Source organism: Panthera uncia, assembly GCF_023721935.1.
Source record: "Panthera uncia isolate 11264 chromosome E2 unlocalized genomic scaffold, Puncia_PCG_1.0 HiC_scaffold_19, whole genome shotgun sequence".
NCBI classification, from domain to species: Eukaryota; Metazoa; Chordata; class Mammalia; order Carnivora; family Felidae; genus Panthera; species Panthera uncia.
In genome coordinates this window covers 7,366,578-7,386,955 of record NW_026057588.1, presented here as the reverse complement: position 1 = coordinate 7,386,955, position 20,378 = coordinate 7,366,578, and the positions used below count along the sequence as shown (strand labels likewise).

General features: G+C 51.1%; 1 protein-coding gene across 3 annotated transcripts in view; it reads right to left on the bottom strand.

The window, feature by feature from the left end:
• Nucleotides 1–458: 458 nt before the first annotated feature.
• The window catches only part of VRK3 (VRK serine/threonine kinase 3), a 36,025-nt gene continuing 16,105 nt past the window's right edge, over nt 459–20,378 (bottom strand). For 2 of the 3 annotated variants that reach the window (XM_049622152.1, XM_049622153.1), the window contains exons 8-15: nt 20,086–20,170; nt 19,704–19,809; nt 18,165–18,257; nt 16,539–16,671; nt 15,320–15,440; nt 7,707–7,765; nt 3,248–3,396; nt 459–821 (exon numbers count right to left, since the gene is read on the bottom strand). In XM_049622152.1, the coding sequence (XP_049478109.1) occupies nt 3,248–3,396; nt 7,707–7,765; nt 15,320–15,440; nt 16,539–16,671; nt 18,165–18,257; nt 19,704–19,809; nt 20,086–20,170 (746 nt within the window). In that variant the 3' untranslated portion in view covers nt 459–821. Of the gene's footprint in view, nt 822–3,237; nt 3,397–7,706; nt 7,766–15,319; nt 15,441–16,538; nt 16,672–18,164; nt 18,258–19,703; nt 19,810–20,085; nt 20,171–20,378 lie in introns of all 3 variants that reach the window. The other variant, XM_049622154.1, reaches the window with a different exon arrangement.

Here is a 20,378-nt window from a genome sequence, read left to right as displayed (position 1 = left end):
ATGGATGGATAAGCGGATGGATGAATAGATGGATAGGTGGATGGCTGATTCAATGGATGGATGGATAGATGGATGGATGGATGGATGGATGGATGGATGGATAAATGGATGGATGAATAAATGGATAGCTGGATGGTTATAAATGGGTGGGTGGGTGGGTGGATGGATGTAAGAATGGTTGGCTGGCTAAATGGATGGATGGGTGGGTGGGTGGGTGGATGGATGGATGGATGGATGGATGGATGGAAGAATGGGTGGCTGGCTAAATGGATGGATGAATAAATGGCCGTGTGAATGGGTGGATGGGTGGATAGATGGATGGGCATCTACATGAAACTTTGGACAGATGGATAGAAGGGTGGATAGATGGATGAAAGATGAAAGGGATGGATAGATGGAGAAAAAAGAAGCCAACTTTTCCAAAAGGAGCTTCTTTTGTAGACACTTATTATCCAAGCTCCAGTGAAACAATTTATTACCAAATCATAGCAGTGCCAATAGTAGCGGGAAGGGTGCCAACTGAGGGGGCTGGCTCACCCCCGACCATGAGCTGGGGGTCTTCTCTGTCCACAACCCCAGAGGCTGGTAGGTGACGATGGATGAAAGGATGAGACAATCGAAAGGAGGAATTCACATTATCTGGAGTCTAACTGCTGGGTTCCCTGATGCTAATCAAGACTGATTCATAGTGATGCTTAAAGAAGCAGCAGGCATGCACATTCAAGGGATCTTTCTAGAAGCGTATCTGTGATACTACAGCAGGCCTTGAGTCACATTTCTTGTTTGGGTTTTTTTCTATTTCAAACCATGAGTTGAAAGATCTGGAAGACAATAAAAATGGCTTGTTAGTGTCCTAGTCATTTAAGGAGCACCCATTAAGCCCCTACGGGCACTTTCTAGAGACTGGAAATACTACCATGAACAAGACCTTTGTTGGACTTATGATTTGGGAGAGTGGGTAAAGATGTTACAAATTAACTTCCCTCAAGAAAGGGACAGCGCTGTGCAGAAAACAGGTGAGGTGGTGACAGCGGGTGGGGAAGTGCCTCACTGGGGCAGTGAGGGAAGGCCCAGGTCTGAGCTCCTAGGATGAGAAGGAACCAGTCATTGAAAAATGAAGCGGGGTGGAGAACACCTGGGTGGCTCAATCGGCTAAGTGTCCGACTTCGGCTCAGGCCATGATCTCATGGTTTGTGAGTTCAAGCCCCATGTTGGGCTTTGCACTGATAGTGCAGAGCCTGCTTCGGATTCTCTGTCTCCCTGCCCCTCTGCCCCCCAAAGTAAACATTAAAGACGAAGGGAAAGTGTGTTCCAGACTGTGAGAATGGCAAGTACAAAGGTCCTGAGGTGGGATCAAGCTTGGCCTGGTTTAGAATCTGAGGGGAGGACAGTGGGGCTGGCACAGAGTGGACTTGGGGGGTCAGCCATGCAGGCCAAGGCAAGGAGCTGTCATAAAGCAAGAGGTGAGATGATCTTCAAATTATTCCAAGGTCACCAGGCTCTTTGATTAGCATCCCCTTATTAAGTCCCTAAGTAAGGGACAAACCTGCTACTTACTCAGTTTCAGACCCAAAACATGATGACCCCGAAAGGGGCTGTTGGGTTTCCAGTTTTTGTGGGGTTTTTTTGATGTTTCATTTATTTTTGAGAGACAGAGAGAGAGGGAGAGAGAGAGAGAGAGAGAGAGAGAGACAGAGTGCAAGTGGGGGAGGGGCAGAGAGAGAGGGAGACCCAGAATCCGAAGCGGGCTCCAGGCTCTGAGCTGCGAGCACACAGCCCAACGCCGGAGACCGGCAACCGCCTGGAGGGACAGGGTGGGTGGGCGAGGGGTGCGGGGGGGTAGAGGGGCCACGGGGACAGCTAGGGGTATGGCGCATCTGTGTAATGAGCTGGAGTGACAGGCAGCGGGCAAGCTCCGTGGGTGGTCAAGGTCATGCCTTTGCTTTCGCAGGGACTCTGTGGTGGGGGCCGGCTGTGCCTCGTGGGGTGCTGCGTGGTACCCCCAGCCTCTACCCACTCGATGCTGGGGGTACCCTTTCCCCAGTTGTGACAACCAAAAGTGTCCCCAGATACCCCCTACGGGCAACATGGCCTCCCTCTGAGGACCGCTGACTTAGACACACACTGAACTTTGATTTCGGGCAGCCACGAAGACAGACGTTACAGCTCCACGGACAGACCACGGCCTCGGGGAAGCCTCTCTTCAGAACACGTCCATACGGCCTTGCCAGAATTAACTGTCGGGTGAACTTAGTTTCATTTTGACCTTCCCCGAAGTTCTGTGCACTCCCGCCCAGGGCTAATGGGAGTGTAGACAGGTACGGCCCCGCTAGAGAGGATCCAGTTCTCGCAAAAGAAGAACCCCATGCACAGACACGCGTGCACACCCCAGCGAGGCCTGTGCACGCAGGTGTTCAAGGCAACGTGGCTTGTAAAACAGAAACCAAGCAAATGCCAGCCACTGGTCATAAAGAGTATCCTTCTGGGGCGCCTGGGTGACTCGGTTGGTTGAGCGTCTGACTCTTGATTTCGGCTCAGGTCATGATCTCACGGTTCATGAGTTTGAGCCCCAAGTTGGGCTCTGCGCTGACAGCACGGAACCTGCTTGGGATTCTTTCTCTCTCTCTCCCTGCCCCTCCCCCACTTATTCTCTCTCTTTCTCTCAAAATAAATAAATAAGCTTAAAAAAAAAAAAGAGCATCCTTGCAATCCACAACGGAATATGGTGGCTCCATAAACAAGGTCATGGGTGTTCTGTGCTGACAGAGAAGGGTCGTGAGACAGACCGAGAAGCACAGGGCAAAGTGCATCACTGGGAACAGAACCAGCGAGGTTTGTGATGGGGGCGGGGGGGGACAGGTGGCGCCGACCCACAGGACAGCGGAGGCTACAGGTGGATGGAGAGAGGGATAGAGAAACAGAGGGATGAAGAGACAGAAAGATGGAGAGATGAGGACGTGTTGACTCTGTTTTCCCGGCCTTGAATCCAGTCATGCCTACGGCTTCCCCCTTGGAACTTTCTAGCCACAAGCGCCAATCAATTGGCCCTTTTCCTTCGAGCCAATTTGAGCCAGGTTTCTGCTATGTGCGATTCCCCGAGGGCTGGATGGTTCAAGAACCCTGTGGAAAAATCCAGCATTTAACTGGGAGGTTGGCCCTGATGGAAACCTTAAATGGCATCTGGGGAGCAGGGCTGGCGGAGGTGAGGGAGGGGGAAGACTCACAAACTGCTCCTACCGGAACCCACCTATGGTACCATCTGGAGGTCCAGGGGGTCGTAGGCTGACAGCCGCAGATCCCGCAGCAGGGCTTCTAGATTGTTCCTCAGCATGGTGTAGGGCGGCTTCTCGTCGTACTTCAGGGCCATCACCACCTTCAGGTACTCCTGCAGGGTCTCTGCGGTCAAGACACCCCCCACCATAGGAGAGACCTGAGAGGGGCCTCCAACTCAGAGCCGGGGGGGGCTGTGCCCAGTCTCCACCGTGGTGCCCATTTGCTCAGTGCTTCCTCTGTGCCTGCAACCGCCTTAGGCACTTAGATTAAAAAAGATTTTTTTGGGGGGGGGGAAGGGCGCCTGGGTGGCTCAGTCAGTTGGGCATCCGCTTCGGCTCAGGTCATGATCTCGCAGATCATGAGTTCGAGCCCCGCGTTGGAGGCTGCTTCCCATTGTATGTCTCCCTCTCTCTCTGCCCTTCCCTTGTTCATGCTCTGTCTCTCTCTCTCAAAAATGAACATTAAAAAAAAAATTTTTTTTTTAAGATTTTATTATTGGGGCGCCTCGGTGGCTCAGTCGGTTAAGCGGCCGACTTCGGCTCAGGTCATGATCTCACAGTCTGTGAGTTCAAGCCCCGTGTCGGGCTCTGTGCTGACGCTCAGAGCCTGGAGCCTGTTTCAGATTCTGTGTCTGCCTCTCTCTGACCCTCCCCTGTTTATGCTCTGTCTCTCCCTATCTCAAAAATAAAAATAAAATGTAAAAAAAAAAATAAATAAAGATTTTATTTTTTTTGGTAAAACATCAAATGTATGCAACGGGAGAATGGCATCCCCAACACCAGCCTACCCGTCACCCAGTTTGAATGATCAGCTCACAGCCGACCTGGTTCATCAAGACCCCTACCACTTCCTTCCGGTATTTTTTTTTTTTTTTAATATTTATTTTTGAGATCGAGAGACAGAGTGTGAGCAGGGGACGGGCAGAGAGAGAGGGGCAGAGCTGTCAGCACAGAGCCCGACGCGGGGCTCGAACCCACAAACCGCGAGGTCATGGCCTGAGTCGAAGTCAGGGGCTTAACCGATGGAGCCACCCCGGCGCCCCGCCCCGGTAATGTTTGAAAGCAAATCCCAGCTAACGATATCATTTTACCTCCAAATGTTTAGTGTGTATCTCTAAAACAGGGGTGGGCAAGCTTTTGCCAGGATAAACAGGTGCAGCCTTGTAGGTGGGGCGGGGGTCTGTGCAACGTGACATGTAAGCCGGTGGGCACAGCGATGAGCGAAGACAGGTTTGCTACCGGGCGCGGCAGCCTGAATTTTAGATAAGTTTCACGTACCATGAAATGTTCTTTTGATTTTTTTCCCCAGCTGTTTCCTAAGAGGATTTTTAAAAAGAGTTTCATTCATTTATTTATTTTTTGAGAGAAGGAGAGAGAGAATTCTAAATAGACTCTGCACCGTCAGTGTGGAGCCCGATGCGGGGCTTGAAGTCATGAACTGTTGAGATCATGACCTGAGCTGAAATCAAGAGTCGGTCGCTCAATGGACTGAGCCACCCAGGGGCCCTGAGGATTTTTTTCTAATGTTTGTTCATTTTTGAGAAAGAAAGCGTGAGTGGGGGAGGGGCAGAGAGATTGGGGTCAGAGGATCCAAAACAGGCTCTGTGCTGACAGCGGAGAGCCCGACGTGGGGCCTGAACTCACGAACTGTGAGATCATGACCTGAGCCGAAGTCAGAGGCTCAACCGAGATGAGCCACCCAGGTGCACCCACAGCTATTTCAAAACGTAAAACAATTCTTAGTTCACTGGTTTACAGAAAACAGGCAGCGAAGGGGGGCCGGGTCTGGCTCGGGCAGTCGGTGGAGCATGTTGCTCTCGATCTCGGGGTCCACGTGGTTAGTTCAACCCCCACGAGTGGCACAGAGTTTACATAAAATAAAAAGAACAACAAGCCCCCCGACAGGTAGCGGGCCCAGGGACGCAGTTTAAAAGGGCTACTTTGGGGGCGCCTGGGTAGCCCAGTCGGTTGAGTGGCTGACTTCGGCTCAGGTCATGATCTCACGGTTCACGAGTTCGAGCCCCACACTGGGCTCTGTGCTGATAGCTCGGAGCCCGGGGCCTGCTTCGGATTCTGTGTGTCTCTCTCTCTCTGCCCCTCCCCTGCTTCAGTTCTCTCTTCTCTCTCTCAAAAATAAATAAACAAAAAAAGTGCCAATCATGATATCAATAATAACATTCATAATAGCCCCCGCTTGGGGACCGCCCATAGCAGGCTGCGCTCTGAGCTGAAGTGCATGCACATTTAATTAGGGTTGCAGCAGAAGTTGAGGCAGCGCCTGAGCCTCCGGACAGAGGGTTCTGCATGGAGTGCTCGGGGCAACTTGGGAGGTGGGGGGCTATTATTAACCTTATTTTACTCAATGGGGAGGCTGAGGCTTAGAGGGGCACATTTACCCTCTGCTGGTCCCCTGGCTGGTAGCACAGGTCTGCCTGAATGCAGGACTGGGTGGCGGGGTGGCGAAATTCCTTCTCCAGCAGGGCCGCCCCGCCCCAAATGTCGTCTCTCAAGCCCCTCCCAGCTGCACCCCAGGGGGACAGGCTCAGGGAGGCTGAGCTGCAGTGAACTAACGGGGTGGGGGGGCCTTATTCTTCCTGGGGCGAGAACTCAAGGCTGGAGGGGAAAGTGACTTGAGCAGCACAGCCACGTGATCCCAGGATTTCAGGTAATTAACAAATGAGCCCTGGGCACGTGGGGGGCTCCCTCTGTTGAACGTCCGACTTTGGCTCAGGTCATGAGTCAGGGTTCGTGGGTTCCAGACCCGGGTCGGGCTCTGTGCTGACAGCTCAGAGCCTGCAGCCTGCGTCGGATTCTGTGTCTCTCTCTGTCTCTTCCCCTCCCCTGCTTGTGCTCTGTCTCTCTCCCTCAAAAATAAATAAAAACATAAAAATTTTTTTTTTTTTTAAATGAGCCCTTACAGAGCTGGAGGGGACAAGTTATCCATTTCTTTCAGCCTCATGTTTAAATTTTTTTTTTTTTAACGTGTATTTATTTTTGAGACAGAGAGAGACAGAGCATGAACGGGGGAGGGTCAGAGATAGAGGGAGACACAGAATCTGAAACAGGCCCCAGGCTCTGGGCTGTCAGCACAGAGCCCGACGCGGGGCTCGAACCCACGAACCATGAGATCATGACCTGAGCTGAAGTCAGTGCTTAACCGACTGAGCCACCCAGGCGCCCCTTGGCCTCATGTTCAGAGAGCAATGCAGAAGTTCTACAGAGGCAACACTAGGAAAAAAAAGAAAAACAAAGACACAGCCTAAAACTCCAATAATGGGGACTGGCCATGAAAATGATGGTGTAGGGGTGACTGGCTGGCTCAGTGGGTTGAGAGTCAGACTCTGGATTTTGGCTCAGGTCATGATCCCAGTCAGAGTCATGGGATTGAGCCCTGCGTTGGGCTTTACGCTGGGCACGGAGCCTACTTAAGGTTCTCTCTCCCTGTCCCTCCGCCCCTCTCCCCTACTGGCATGCTCTTTCTCTCTCTCTCAAAATAAAAAATAAAAAAATAAAAATAAAAAACAAAAAACAAAACGAGGTTGTAGTGGATCTAGGAATAAGAACACAAAAGCCAATGTTAATTAATGAAAAAAACAAGATGTTGGGGACGTGGGAGGCTTGGTTCATTAAGCTTCTGACTCTTGGTTTTGGCTCAGGTCACGATCTCATCGTTCGTGCGATCGAGCCCCATGTCGTGCTCTGCACTGACAGCCTGTTTGGGATTTCTCTCTCTCTCTTTCTCTCTCAAAACAAATAAATAAACTTAAAAAAAAATGCAAATTGACCAAAATGTACATAAGGCAAGCTTATTTTCATTTTGTACGTGTCCCTCTGCCATGTCCGCTGCCTCTCCCATCCTGAAGTGGAGATACCTGGCCACCCGCTGAGTCTGGGTTGGCCTCGGGATTTGCTTGAATGTGGCCGAGTGCCGTCCAGGGACCCCCATGCTTTGTAGCTTCCGTCCCTGCCCTCTTGGAAAGCTGCCTGAACAGTGCCTCGGGAAGCAGCCCGGAGCTGAGGCCTCCCAGCATCAGCGCCAATCGCCAGACAGGAGAGAGGTGCACTTGAACGAGTCCGCCCCAGTCGAGCCGCCGGCTGGCAGCAGCAACGTGAATTCCCCTCCCCCACTCCCCCATAAGACCGGAAGAAGGTTCACCCGGCTGAACCCGGCCCCCACTCCAATCCTTAACAAATTTTCAGAGAAATACAATACTGTGTGTGTGGTTGTGTATGTGAGTGTGTGTTATTCTTATTCGGAGATGCTTCTGAATTTTGGGGGGAAGGTTTTTTTGTTTTTCTAGAACAGGCACGTATGCACACGCAGCTTGGAAAACTCAAAGAAAGAAAGGTGTGTGAGGGGACAACAGCCGGATGGACCCAGGCCACCTGGTCCCGCCATGGCCCCCAACTGTTCCTTCCCTCTTCAGGACATACCTGAGGGACTGATCCGGCGACTGCACTGTCCCACGAGGGCCTCCGGGTTGTCAAGAAACCTGACAGGACAGAGGTGTATGCAAGAGGTCTTTTAGGGAGGCGAGAGCAAACTTTGTTTTTTTCTTTAAGTTTATTTATTTATTTTGAGAGAGAGAGAGAGAGAGAGAGAGAGAAGAAGAAGTGGGGGAGGGGCAGAGAGAGGGAGAGAGAATCCCAGGCAGGCTCTGTGATGTCAGCGCAGAGGCCCGATGCGGGCCTCGAACTCACAGACCACGACATCATGATCTGAGCTGAGATCGAGAGTCGGATGCTTCACTGACTGAGCCACCGGGGCTCCCCAGGAGAGCCAATTTTTAAAACAGAAAGTCTAGGGGCACCTGGGTGGCTCAGTCGGTTAAGCGTCCAACCCCAGATTTTGGCTCAGGTCATGATCTTGTGGTTTGTGAGTTCAAGCCCCACACCGGGCTCCACGCTGGCATCATGGAGCCTGCTTGGGATTCTCTCTCTCTCTCTCTCTCTCTCTCTGCCCCTCCCCAGCTCACTCTCTAAGTAAATAAACTTTAAAAAAATAAAAAATAAGTAAAACAGAATGTCTACTAGATGTACAGTAGACTCTTGTTAATTGTGGTAGTTATGCCCTGTAGCGTGGTCTCAAATACATAATTAGTGAATTCTAAACCATGCTTCTAGGGGAAACGTAGTATCACGTTCCTGCAAGGTTCTGGTTACAATGTTTTTATAAACTGATCACTATTTAATTTTGTCTTAGGTGTGTCTGTGCTTAAAGATACTATGTTTGGGGCACCTGGGTGGCTCAGTTGGTTAAGCAACCAACTTCAGCTCAGGTCACGATCTCACAGTTGGGTTCGAGCCCCGCGTCGGGCTCTGTGCTGACAGCTCAGAGCTTGGAGCCTGCTTGGGATTCTGTGTCTCCCTCTCTCTCTGCCCCTCCCCTACTCGTGCTCTGTCTCTCTCTCTCTCTCAAAAGTAAATAAACATTAAAAAACCTTTTTTTAAAAAAAGATAGCATGTTTACTATAATGTTTACTTAATCACATTGAGCTCACAGCCAACTATTTTCTCTGTAAGGCACATCCCAGCCTTCTTGCACCTAGGAACACTAGACAGCTCTTTAGCACCATGCATGGGGCTATTTTTTTTTTTTTTTTTTTTTTTTTTTGAGAGAGAGAAACAAGAGTACAAACAGGGGAGGGGCAGAGAGAGAGGGAGACACAGAATTCAAAGAAGGCTCCAGGCTTTGGGCTGTCAGCACAGAGCCCGATGCTGGGCTCGAACTCATGAACTGCAAGATCATGACCCGAACAGAAGTCAGACGCTTAGCCATCATTTTAAACCGCAAAATCGTAGGGGGCGCCTGGGTGGCTCAGTCTGTTGAGCATCCAACTTCGGCTCAGGTCATGATCTCACAGTTTGTGAGTTCAAGCCCCGCATCAGGCTGGCTGCTGTCAGCACAGAGCCTGCTTCGGATCCTCTGTCCCTCTCTCTCTCTGCCCCTCCCCCAGCTTGCACTCTCTCTCAAAAATGATTAAACCTTAAAAAAAGCAATAGCAAAATCATCAACAAGAACATCTGGAAAATGGGCGTTAAACAGACTCCATGAAGGACCCCTGTTTATCCTGAGATCTGAAATGAGAAGGCAGAGCATCACCTCGTTTGAGCTCAGCTGGGCCTGTGTACATCAGACAACTCAAAATTGTCTCCACTCTGTGTGTCTGAGGAGGCCTGGGAAGCACTGCGAGTGCTGATTCTGGGGTGACACATGCATTTTAGTGAGCAGGTGAATTCACAAATATGGAATCTGTGACTAACGAGGACTACCTTTCTTTCTATAAACGCACACGTGTACTTGCAAACACACACACACACACACACACACACACACACACACCCTCTTGGACTACTCCAGAAAAACAACTTCATCCAATTCCAGGGTGCCTGGGTGGCTTAGTCGGTTAAGCATCTGACTCCTGGTTTAGGTTCAGGTCAGGATCTCACAGTTTGTGAGATTGAGCCCCGTGTCGGGCTCTGTTTGGTTCTCTCTCTGCCCCTCTCCTGCTTGTGTGCGCATGCACTCCTGCTCTCCCAAAACAAGTAAATACGCATTAAAAAAAGAAAGAAAGAAAGAAAGAAATTCATCTACCTTTTTTGCTCCATTCTCACTTGGAATCTCCACTATCCACCCAGTGCCTGGGGGTGCTGTCTTTGCCTCCCCCAACTGCAGGCCGAAGTCCCCAAGCTCCACCCTCTTGTTCCCCAACCCTCTCTGTCCCATCCCCTTTCTGGTCCAGTTCAGGCCTCATCCTACCTCCTTGGACCTCAGCTTCCTCCCCAGCTTCCTGCACATTCCCCACATGGCCCTGCAGAGTTTCTCTGCCCAGAACGGACTCTGTCCCTTCCTACTCACAGCCCTCAGGGGACTCCCCGGGGCCCTGGGGGAAAACCCCTGGCACACAAGGCTGCCAGCCCCTGTGGCCTTGTGTCTCTGGCTTCCTTCCTCCCTCCCATCTCACACTCCAGCAGCACCAAACGCCTTCTAGTCCCCTAACTAGGTCAAGCATCCGTGCCCATCTCCTGGCCTCAGCATGTTGCTTCCTCTGCCCTGGACAGCTTTCTCCTAGTTTGACCCCTGGCCGTGGCTGCTCTCCCTTCAGGACACTGCTTGAGGGCTGGTCTCTGGAAGTCTCCCATGACCCCTCCAGGCAGAGAAAACAGATCCCGCCCGATGGCCTGTGTGTTCTGTGCATAGTCCACGGACACCCCAAGGCACTGTCAGGACACAGGAAGGGCTGGGTCTGACCTTCGTGTCTCCTGGTATCCTCAGGACGTGTGTGGCGAATGGCTGAGTGATGGCACCAAAGTCTGTGCCCCTAGGATGTTGTAAATTGTATAAGCGACTCTACCACTGGCTGTCGGTGTCCGTAGGACGTCCTTGCCCAGACAGAACCCTTAAGAGCAGGGAACGAATTCGACCAGCACCTGTGCTTTCCCAGAAAGGGACTTGAACACCAGAAAGCCTTGAGGAATTAAAACGTCTCTTTTTCTTTCCCTCATTCATTCCATCCTGAACTTGAATGTACAAAAATTGAATAAATGTTGAACGAACGGAAAAAGGCCATGCACACCAGTAGGGCGCCCTAGAGGCCGTTAGGTTCCAAAAATGAGCATGTGGCAATACCGCCCCCTCGCGGTCCTTTTTGTCACTGCCTCGAATCACGGGACAGGGGCTGGGTGGAGCGTCTATAATGAGCACATCACCACCATCACCACCCCCTGCTGAGATTCTTGATGTTTCAGACCTTCCCTCTGTGGTGGTGGTCAGGCTCCGGGGCTCGGGAATGAACTCATACTTAAATCACGGGATGTTAAAATTATTACTAGGACCTATTTTATTTAAAAATGTTTATTTATTTTGAGAACAAGAGAGAGTGTGCACGAGCACACGAGCAGGGGAGGAGCAGAGAGAGATACGGAGAGAGAGAATCCCAAGTTTGCAGAGCCCGACATGGGGCTCGCTCCCATGAACTGTGAGATTGTGACCCGAGCCGAAATCAAGAGTCAGATGCTCAACCAACTGAGCCATCCAGGCGCCCCTCGGGCCTATTTTCTTTACTCTGGACCAATTTGGCAAGTGTACAGCCTTCTAGAGAAGCATATCCCGTTCACTGATTATCTCTTGTGAAGGGGAAGGTGGCAGAGATGTGAAAAGGGGGATAGGGCTGTTCTGGGGAGTTAGAGGAAGTAGTGGCCAGAGGATTCCACCCAGTGGAGCCTCAATGGGTGATTTCACTGGCGACAAGCAGTGCCCTCAGCTGATTCACATCTGGGTCTCCAGCATTTCCCTGGCACAAAAATGCCGCCAGGAGACAGGTTCTGAATGAATGAATAGGTCATGTATGAGCTCTCCTATCTGTCGAGAAATCTCGCCTCCCCTTGCCTGCCTGGGAAAGCCCTCTGCTCTATACAGACTGGGTCAGGAATCTCTTGGGTAAAGGCAGCCAGTGGCCTGAGGCCGGGTAACGTGCCTCCCCTCTGCTCCCACAATGCTCCTGGGGCTGCCTCCACCTCTTTTCTGCCCGTGTCTCCTCCCAGCCTGGGAATCCCCCCACGGCTGGGGCCGCGTCTGCCTGACATGTCTGTCCACGCTGAAGCCCAGGCCTGTGAATGAAGGCTCATGTGTTCTTTCCTTATTCATTCATTCCACAACTATTTCATGAGCGCCCACGATGTGTCAGGGGCCATTCTGTGAGCAACACAGTGACAGAGAGCTGGTGTGGCCCCTGCCCTCACAGAAACGGGACTAAAGGTGGCACCGTGGAGGAGTCTCCGGCTGCCGTCCACTGTCCCTTCTCCCCTTCAAGGGCAGGACCCCAAGGGTCAGCAGCCCTAGGCTACAGACGTTTTCCAGCCCCCACTGCAGCTTGGGTGGCTATGCGACCAAGGGATGCATGCCACTCCCAGGCCTGCCCTGTAAGAGCAGCGAGAGACAGTGACCAGCAGAGTTAGCGCCAGAAAAGGATATGTGGACGTTGAAGGGCGCCAAGGTGCCGTTACTGAGAGGGAAGTAATTTTCCTCGTCCGAACCATCGTGTTTTGGGATCTCCTGGTAAGAGCAGCTCAGCCTTGTCTTTAACACGACAGAAACGCGCAAAGGAGCTGTTCACAGGCCTCAGGCACACGTAACGCCTTGGCAGTTGGGCCGTATGCTCCTCTAGCCGTGTTCCTAAATTCTGCGACTCGTTTTCCCCTGGCTTCATTTCAAGAATGGAAAGCTACTAGAAAACTAGAGAGTAAGGGCAAAAATACACTCCAAGAAAATAGGGCAAGGGGCTCATGTTCTGGAGGGTTCTGAGGCTGCCTTCTGATGCAGAGATTGCCTGTGAAAGCCTGGGAGCCAGGGGCCTCTCTTTCCCTGTCTCTCCCTCCTCCTGCAGAGACGTCAAGGGCACATAAGCGCCCTTATATGCCAAAATGAGACATCCTCCTTGCCTCACTACCCTTCCAGAGGCGACTCACCTGTCACCACTGTCATGAGACCTGCCTGGACATTAAATCTAAAGGAGCAGTGAGTGCCCACAGCCACACTCAGGGCTCCAACCTGATGGCCCCAACCAGTCTGGCCTGTGACATGCTGTGTGCTTTACTCATTTATCTCTTTACTGTTTTGTCTCCCCCACTAGGGTGTGAGTTCCCTGAAGGCAGGGACGTTTGGCTCAGTTATTCCTGTATCCCCAGGGACTAGAGCAGAGTGTGGTGCGTAGACGGTGCTCAGTAAGTCTCTGTTGAGGGGCACCTGGGTGACTCAATCGGTTAAGTGTCCAACTTCAGCTCAGGTCATGATCTCACAGTTCGTGGGTTCAAGCTCTGCATCGGGTTCTGTGCTCTCAGTGCGGAGCCTGCTTCGGTTCCTGTCTCCCTCTCTCTCTGCCCCTCCCTCACTTGCTCTCTCTCTCAAAAAGAAATAGACATTAAAACAAATTATAATAAATATCTGTCGAGTGAAGAAAGGCTGCATCCCCGTGCCAACATTCCATCCTCCCACACGGCTTTGAGGTGAAAGAAACTTCTCTGGAGTCGAATGGCCTGGGTGTGAGTCTAAGCACCTCTACTTAGTAGCTGTGACCAGGGCTGATTACCTAAGCTCTCTGTGTCTCAATCATAAGACAGCTTATCTCAGAGTTGTTCTGAGGATGACACAGGGAAACAATGGGAGCAGAGCCTGGCACAGACAAGTGTTATGATAAATGTCCGCCTCGAATAGAGGTCATCAGGTAGGAGCGGGCCAACGTGACAGGGGCAGATCCCTTCCTCTGGGCATGCACAAGCAGGAAGCCTGATGCAGTGGGGGTGAGAGAAGCCCCCCACCCCCGGGGGGGGAGTGTTTAAGTAGAAACCTGAGGGAATATAAGATTCAGGGCACGGTACCATTTGTGCCAATTAAATGCACACCCAACAGTGACATCACGTATTTTTCAAGGATACATATACATCCAGACAAATTCACGAGTAGTATTTGGAGGCAGTGAATTAGCAACATAGCTCAAGTTAAAAAACACAGCAGTAAGTGAAAGAAAGCAAGAAACAGAATGAAATTCAGAGCTCGGTACCATTTATGCAAATTAAATACGGTCGTCATACATCGTTCAAGGCTGCAGACCTATCTACACAAACATATTGAGAAGCAGTAGTCAGAAACAGTCAACTCAGTGCACATGTGACAATGCGGTTAAAATTGAAGAACACAGTGCTGAGTGAAAAATGCCAAAAACAGATGAGATTTAGAGCAGAATACCATTTATGCAAGTCAAACACACACACAATACCACCACCATCATGCAAGTTTTAGGAAACAAATACAGTTAAGCAAACATCTGTAGAACATATAGTAAGTATGGATGAGTGGGTGTCCATGGTTGAAAAAGATAGTGGGGGATATAAAAGGGAAAAAATAGAACGAGAGAGAGTCTCAACATGAACCAGTAACACAGCACATTAAGAACTGAGGAGCACAAAAGGACTCAGTGCTGTTCCCTAGAGTTTTCCCTCTTTCCACTAGGCACACTTCCCCTGGGCAATCTTTCTCTCCCAGGGCTTCTAGTGACAACTTCTGAGATACCAATGAGGTCTGAATCTCTGTTTACACTTCACTCCTGCCCTTCAGACGTGGATGGCCAAACCATCTTCTAGGTGGGCCCTCCAGGATGACTCCTAGGCAACTCTCACCACCCCCAGTCTATCTATACCAGGGCTTGAATCCTAACCTCTGGACTTTCAGGGCTTTCCTGTGTCCAGCTGTCTACTGTCCTTGGTGCTGAGGATCAAAGTGCTCCCTTCCCTCGGAGCCCAAACGCCGGCTGTCCATGGTGCTGAATCTCACACAGCCACGCTTCCCAGCTAGTCTCCCGCTGTCCTTGGTGCTGAAGACCAAAGTGCCAGGGCTCACTTCCCTTCGAGCCCAGCTGCCGGCAGCTGCCTGCGGTCCTCGGTACTGAACCTCACGTGGCCTCACTTCCCTCTGCATCCAGCGACTCCACCCCCTTCACCGCTGCCCTTGGTGCTGAATGCCTAAACCAGAACACGCAGGATCTGGGGGTTTTACAAGCAGAGGGTGGGGAGAGGAGGTATGGACACCGGTGGCCGGTGTAGCCAGACGCTGAGGCAGAGTCCAGGCCTAACTGCTCAGCTTTTCCATTTGTCTGTGAAGGTATGAATGAGTCATGGTGCCCTGTGCATAGTGGGCATTTTCTACAGGTCAGGCTCTGTGCTGAGCGCTGTGTAGCTGACTCCCCTGAATCCTTCCACAGACCCTGCTAAGATCTCATCCCACGGAGGATACTGAGGCTTGTGAAGGTTAGGCTGCCCACCCTACACCCTGCAGTGGGGAGGCTGGCGTCTCACCACAGGCAACATGGCTCCAGAGCCCACACTCCTGTCTGCTGGAATGAATGCTAGAGGACACCCCTGAGAGCTGCAGAGGCCTTGACTCTGTGGGACACTGCTTTCCCCTCCTTTTTGTTCCCTGGTGGGTTCTGAGCTTCTGCCCCACCTGTGGGGGTGCCAGGCCAGTGCTGGCTTCTGCTGACCCCTAGACTCACTTCTGTTTCAGCTTCATGATCTTTTCGGTGTTGGGAAGGCAGTTTGTCCACGGCAGGATCCCGTACAGCCACTTCAGCAAACAGTAGCCCAGGGTCTGGAGATCGCTGCGGCGGAAGGGCCCTGGGAAGGGAGGGCAAGAGGCGGCAGCTCAGTCCAAATGTTCTACTCCCTGACAGATCCACCCGCTTCCTTTCTCTCTCTGACTGAACCTTGCCCTCATGGACTCAACCATCTAAGCACACGAGCTTTAGTCTGTTCATTCACTTTTCATTTGCCTGCTCTCGCACTGTGATGAGTCTCTTACTCTCGCTCACTCTCTCAGCCATCCTTACCATCCCCGCTCTCACTAGCTTACTCCCTCATCTCTTGTCTTTCATTCATTCACTGAGTCCTCGGCTCTGTGTACCAGGCCCCATTACACCTTCTTAAATCCCAGACAAGAGTTTGGTTGGGTCCCAGCCCTTGACAGTCTACTGGGGACACAGTACAGTGTGGGATTACCTGAGTTGCAGGGGAAGCAGGACAGGGTGAGAGGGAGCCCAGAAGGATGGGCAATGAACCCAGCCTCAATAGAAGAGGTAACGGAGACTGTCTGACTTATTTTTATTATGTTTCAGACAACGATTTTTGTAAACACTGAGAGTTGACTGTACCAGACCTTCCGATATTGGAGGCACAGGGACCACCCCTTTCTTGGGGGAGGTCAGTCTGGTGGGAGGACACAGGCAGGTACGTGGATGGCCATGACATCAAGGGATTTGGGAAAGAGAGGCTGAGACCTCCTCAAGGAATCTTCTCCTCAAAGTACTTTCTTCTTACTTATTCTGTACATTTTCCTTGGATAATCTCATTCCTCTCCCAGGGCTTCAGCTGACAGCTCCTGAGATACTGCTGATATCTGGGTCTCTGTCCAGACTTACTCCTGAGCTCCAGACTCTTGGGCAACTCTCATGTTCTAAGCCGAAACCAGATTTCGAACCTGAACCTCTGAAACTCTGGGGCCTCCTTGTGTCCAGCTACTCGCTGCTGTCATTGGTGCTGAACGGCTGCCCTACAACTCCCTGATACATCCCATCCATGGTTCCGAATCCCCATTATGGCTCCCTTAGTGTGACTCCTGTGTCTGGCCACCTGCTGTCCGTGGCTGTGAAAACCCAGAGCTGCCCTTATATGAGAAGTGTACCTCCATGGTCCCGAACCCCTTCTCCAGACCCTTACCACATCCCTTGTGCAGGTCAAGGCTAATGAACTCAAGGTCCCCTTCATGTGGGCTCCTGCTGCCTTCCACATTGGCCACGTGTTTGCCACCGGGGGCATAGCGGAAGGTGAAACCATAGCCTCCCAGCATCACCTGGGTGGACATGGAGAGAAGCCATTCAGTTTGGAAGTTACGAGCTTGGATTCTCGAGTCAGAGATTTCAATCACGGGTGCAATTTGAAACAAGTGAATGCCAAACAGTACAGACGGGTGTGAAATGTAAAGAACCCAAACTGACCATCCCCAGCTTCCAACCCATGCCCAGAAGGAACGACTAATAATCGTCTCTTATGCATGGTTTCAAATAGCTTTCTTTGAATAGCTGGTAAACACACGGATGCAGAAGGGGCTCTAGTTTTCCACAAAGGGAAATTATACCTCTTGTTGACATCATTATACCTCTTGTTGGACACCTGGTTTTTGCATGTTTTTAAAGTGGGCTGCACACCTAGTACAGAGCCCAATGCGGTGCTTGAACTCACCACCCTGAGATCAAGACCTGAACTGAGATCAACAGTCAGATGCTTAACTGACTGAACCACCCAGGCGTTCCCCTGCAACAGCTTTTTGCATTTTAATGTTTATTTATTTTTGAGAGAGAGAGACACACACAGAGTGCGATTGGGAGAAGGGCAGAGAGGGAGACACAGAATCCGAAGCACGCTCCAGGCTCTGAGCTGTCAGCACAGACCCCGATGCAGGGCTTGAACTCATGAACTGCGAGATCACGACCTGAGCCAAAGTCAGATACTTAACGGACTGAGCCACCCAGGCGCCCTGTTTTTGGCATTTTAGTAGTAGTTCCGGGCATTAAAATCTGGAGCCAGATAGACCCCATTCAGCCGTGCCTGAAGCCAGGGAGGTTCTGGCTTTTTCCACTCAGTGGGCCACAATTTGCAACACCCCTTAAACATTCTCTTTTTAAAGCCTTGTTAAATCAGGTTTCTGTCATTTGCAACTGAAAAAGTAATTAGAATTTACTTCAAAAGGTTTTTTAATCAGCACCCCTACGAGGAGTGTATACTTAAGGTTCTTCCTCTTTACTATCACAATCAGTGCTGTCAGAAACATTTTGTACATATATCTTCGCAGAGGCCTGTGAGTATACATATAGGACACATTCGTAACTGGTGGATCAGAAAAACATACCCATTTAAAATTCTGACTATATCCAAACTGCCTTCCAGAAAGGTTGGCCAATTCCCACGTCCAGCAGTATATGAAGAATTTGTTTCCTTACATCCTTATCAGCAACAGATAACCATTCTTTTAAGTTTTGTCTACTCTTAAAATAGGATGTTTTAATTTTCATTTCTAGGACTACTGACATCATTTAGGGAGGTTGAGCATCTTTTCACATACTTAACCAACCTGTGGGTTTCTTTTTCTATGAACTGCTTTTCCTATCCGTTTTTCCTTGTTCTACTAAGTTGCTCATCTCTTCTTATTTATTCAAAGGAGCCCTTTACATATGATAGACAACAATTCTTTACCTGCAATAAGCATGGTGAAATACACGGATGTTTTGAGACAGATGAGACACTGAGCCCAGAGAGCCCCTAGGGTGGAGGGGACCTAGCTATTACCTGGCTCAGGTCCTCTGGATTAACAAAGATGTTCTCAGCTGTCACATTTCCATGGACGTATTCATTCTCATGGAGGAACTCCAGGGCATCCAGCTGGGGGAAGAAAGACAGCCTCTCCATGAGTAGCTTGACTAACACAAAGAGGTTCTGAGGCAAAGCCCAGTGAAGGAATCTCCACTTAGGCCTAAGGTCAGAGGCGCTACTTGTGGTTGGAAGGGGAAAGACTGTTTAAGCCTAATTCTGAGTGAAGCATTAGGAAGCCCCATCTGCCAACACACCCAAGCATGTCTTGTTTTTTTGTTTTTTTTTAAGTTCTTAAAATTTTTTAGTAATCTCTATACCCAGAATGGGGCTCAAACTCACAACCCTGAGATCAAGGGTTTTGTGCTCCACTGATTGAGCCAGCCCAGGTGCCCCACAATTTGTATTTCTTATGTCCAGCTCTGACTTCTCTACTGAACTCTAGACCCATACACTGAACTGCCTGGGTGGTAGTTACATCCTGAATATATCCCCAAGCCCACCTTGACCCCAAGGCTTACCTTTCCACTAGGTTCTGCTTGTTCTACAAACTCTCTGTCCCTACAGCCCATCTTCTTCTCAGGCCCTGTCCGCTCGTGCCAACCTCGCCCGGTCTCCATCTCGCCCCACCAGTCCATCCCCACACGGACCACAGGGCTTTTCTGCACGCAGAGCTGATCCTGCTCCTCCCTTGCTCCCGATCCTCCTATGGCTCCCTAGTGCCCTCAGGAAAGAGTCCCAGGTCCTGAGCTTGGTGTTCTGAATGATCTGGTCGCTACCGACCTCTCCACATCAAGCCCGCCTTGTCTACCCCTTCCCCCTCTACATGTCACACTGGAGACACACTGAGCATGTAGACCTTCAGGACTCTTAATATGTCACTCCCTGGCCACTTCCACCTCTCCGGCAATTTAAATTGGGTCCTCTTATCCTCCATCATAGCAGAGGGACATTTCTATTCAGAGGACATTTGCGGCTTGTGAAACTGTTTACTTTAAGATCATCCTCCCCCACTAGACATAACAACCATGTCTGTGCTACTCCCAGCCCCTGGGACGGTGTCGGACACCCAGCAGGGACCTGATAAATATTTAATGCAAGGATGGATGAATGAGGGAATGAGTGAATGAATGAATGAATGAATGAAGAAACAAATGCCTTATGCTCTCTCCTATACAAGCCTGTGCCCAAGCTGTATCCTTGGCCTGGAATATTCTCTTCACGAATCTCCACTCCCACTCCACCTGGCACCCTGCTATTTCCCACTCGTGGCTTCTACTAGGAAGCCCAGCTGAGCCCCTCTTTTTAAGGCTGGGGCCCCTTCTTCCACCTCTCACCTGGGAATGCTCGTCACTCTGGTTCTAATGGCCTAGTGCCCACCTGTGCCTGTCAAGCACTAGCCCCCGGTGTCTAGCAGAGGGAGACACGGGTTGAATGTGTCAATGAACAGGCCAACTGGTAATCTAGGACCTAGTGCACCATCCCCTGGATGGGAGCCAGCAACTTCTAGGTACATACCAGCCGGCAGGCCATCTGGAACACAGACCTCACCGACATTATATGCTTTGGGTTGTCATCCAGGACCGACTGAAGGCTCCTCCCCAGGGTGGGAAACACCAAGAACCTGGAAGATATGAGTATCCCAGGAGGTGGGAGAGATGACCGGGGCAGGGGGGCAGAATCCAAGCCACCAAGGAGGGACCGTGGCTGGGTGGCCACAAGGTCCCGGTCCTGGGCAAGATCAAGGGTTCCTGACTGGTAGGGGATCAGCGTGGCTCAAGGCTGTGGAGAGAGAAGCAACTGGCTGGCCAACGGCTCCGGGGTCCCAGCCATGCCTGGTCACGTGACGGGGAGAGAAAGAACGGGACCAGTGAGGTGGCTGGCACGTGAAGTGACTCACCTGTACCTGTCCTGGTGAATGCCAAAACCGACACAGGTGGGGATGGCCAGGAGGGGGGTCGAGTTCAGCTTCTTCCACTTGTGCACTGTGGGAGGCAGGGAACTGAGAAGTTAGAGTCCACCTGGTCCCGGGCCCACAGCCCGTTCTCAGAGCGGAAGCAGAGACTGCCTGAGCCCAGGCAGGACCCTCGGTACTCCCAGTCAGAGACACCACCTCTGCGAGTGGGTGACAGCAGGGTGGGGACAGGGTGGGCATCGCTGACCTCGGGCTGTCATCTGTTTCTGCGGGTGACA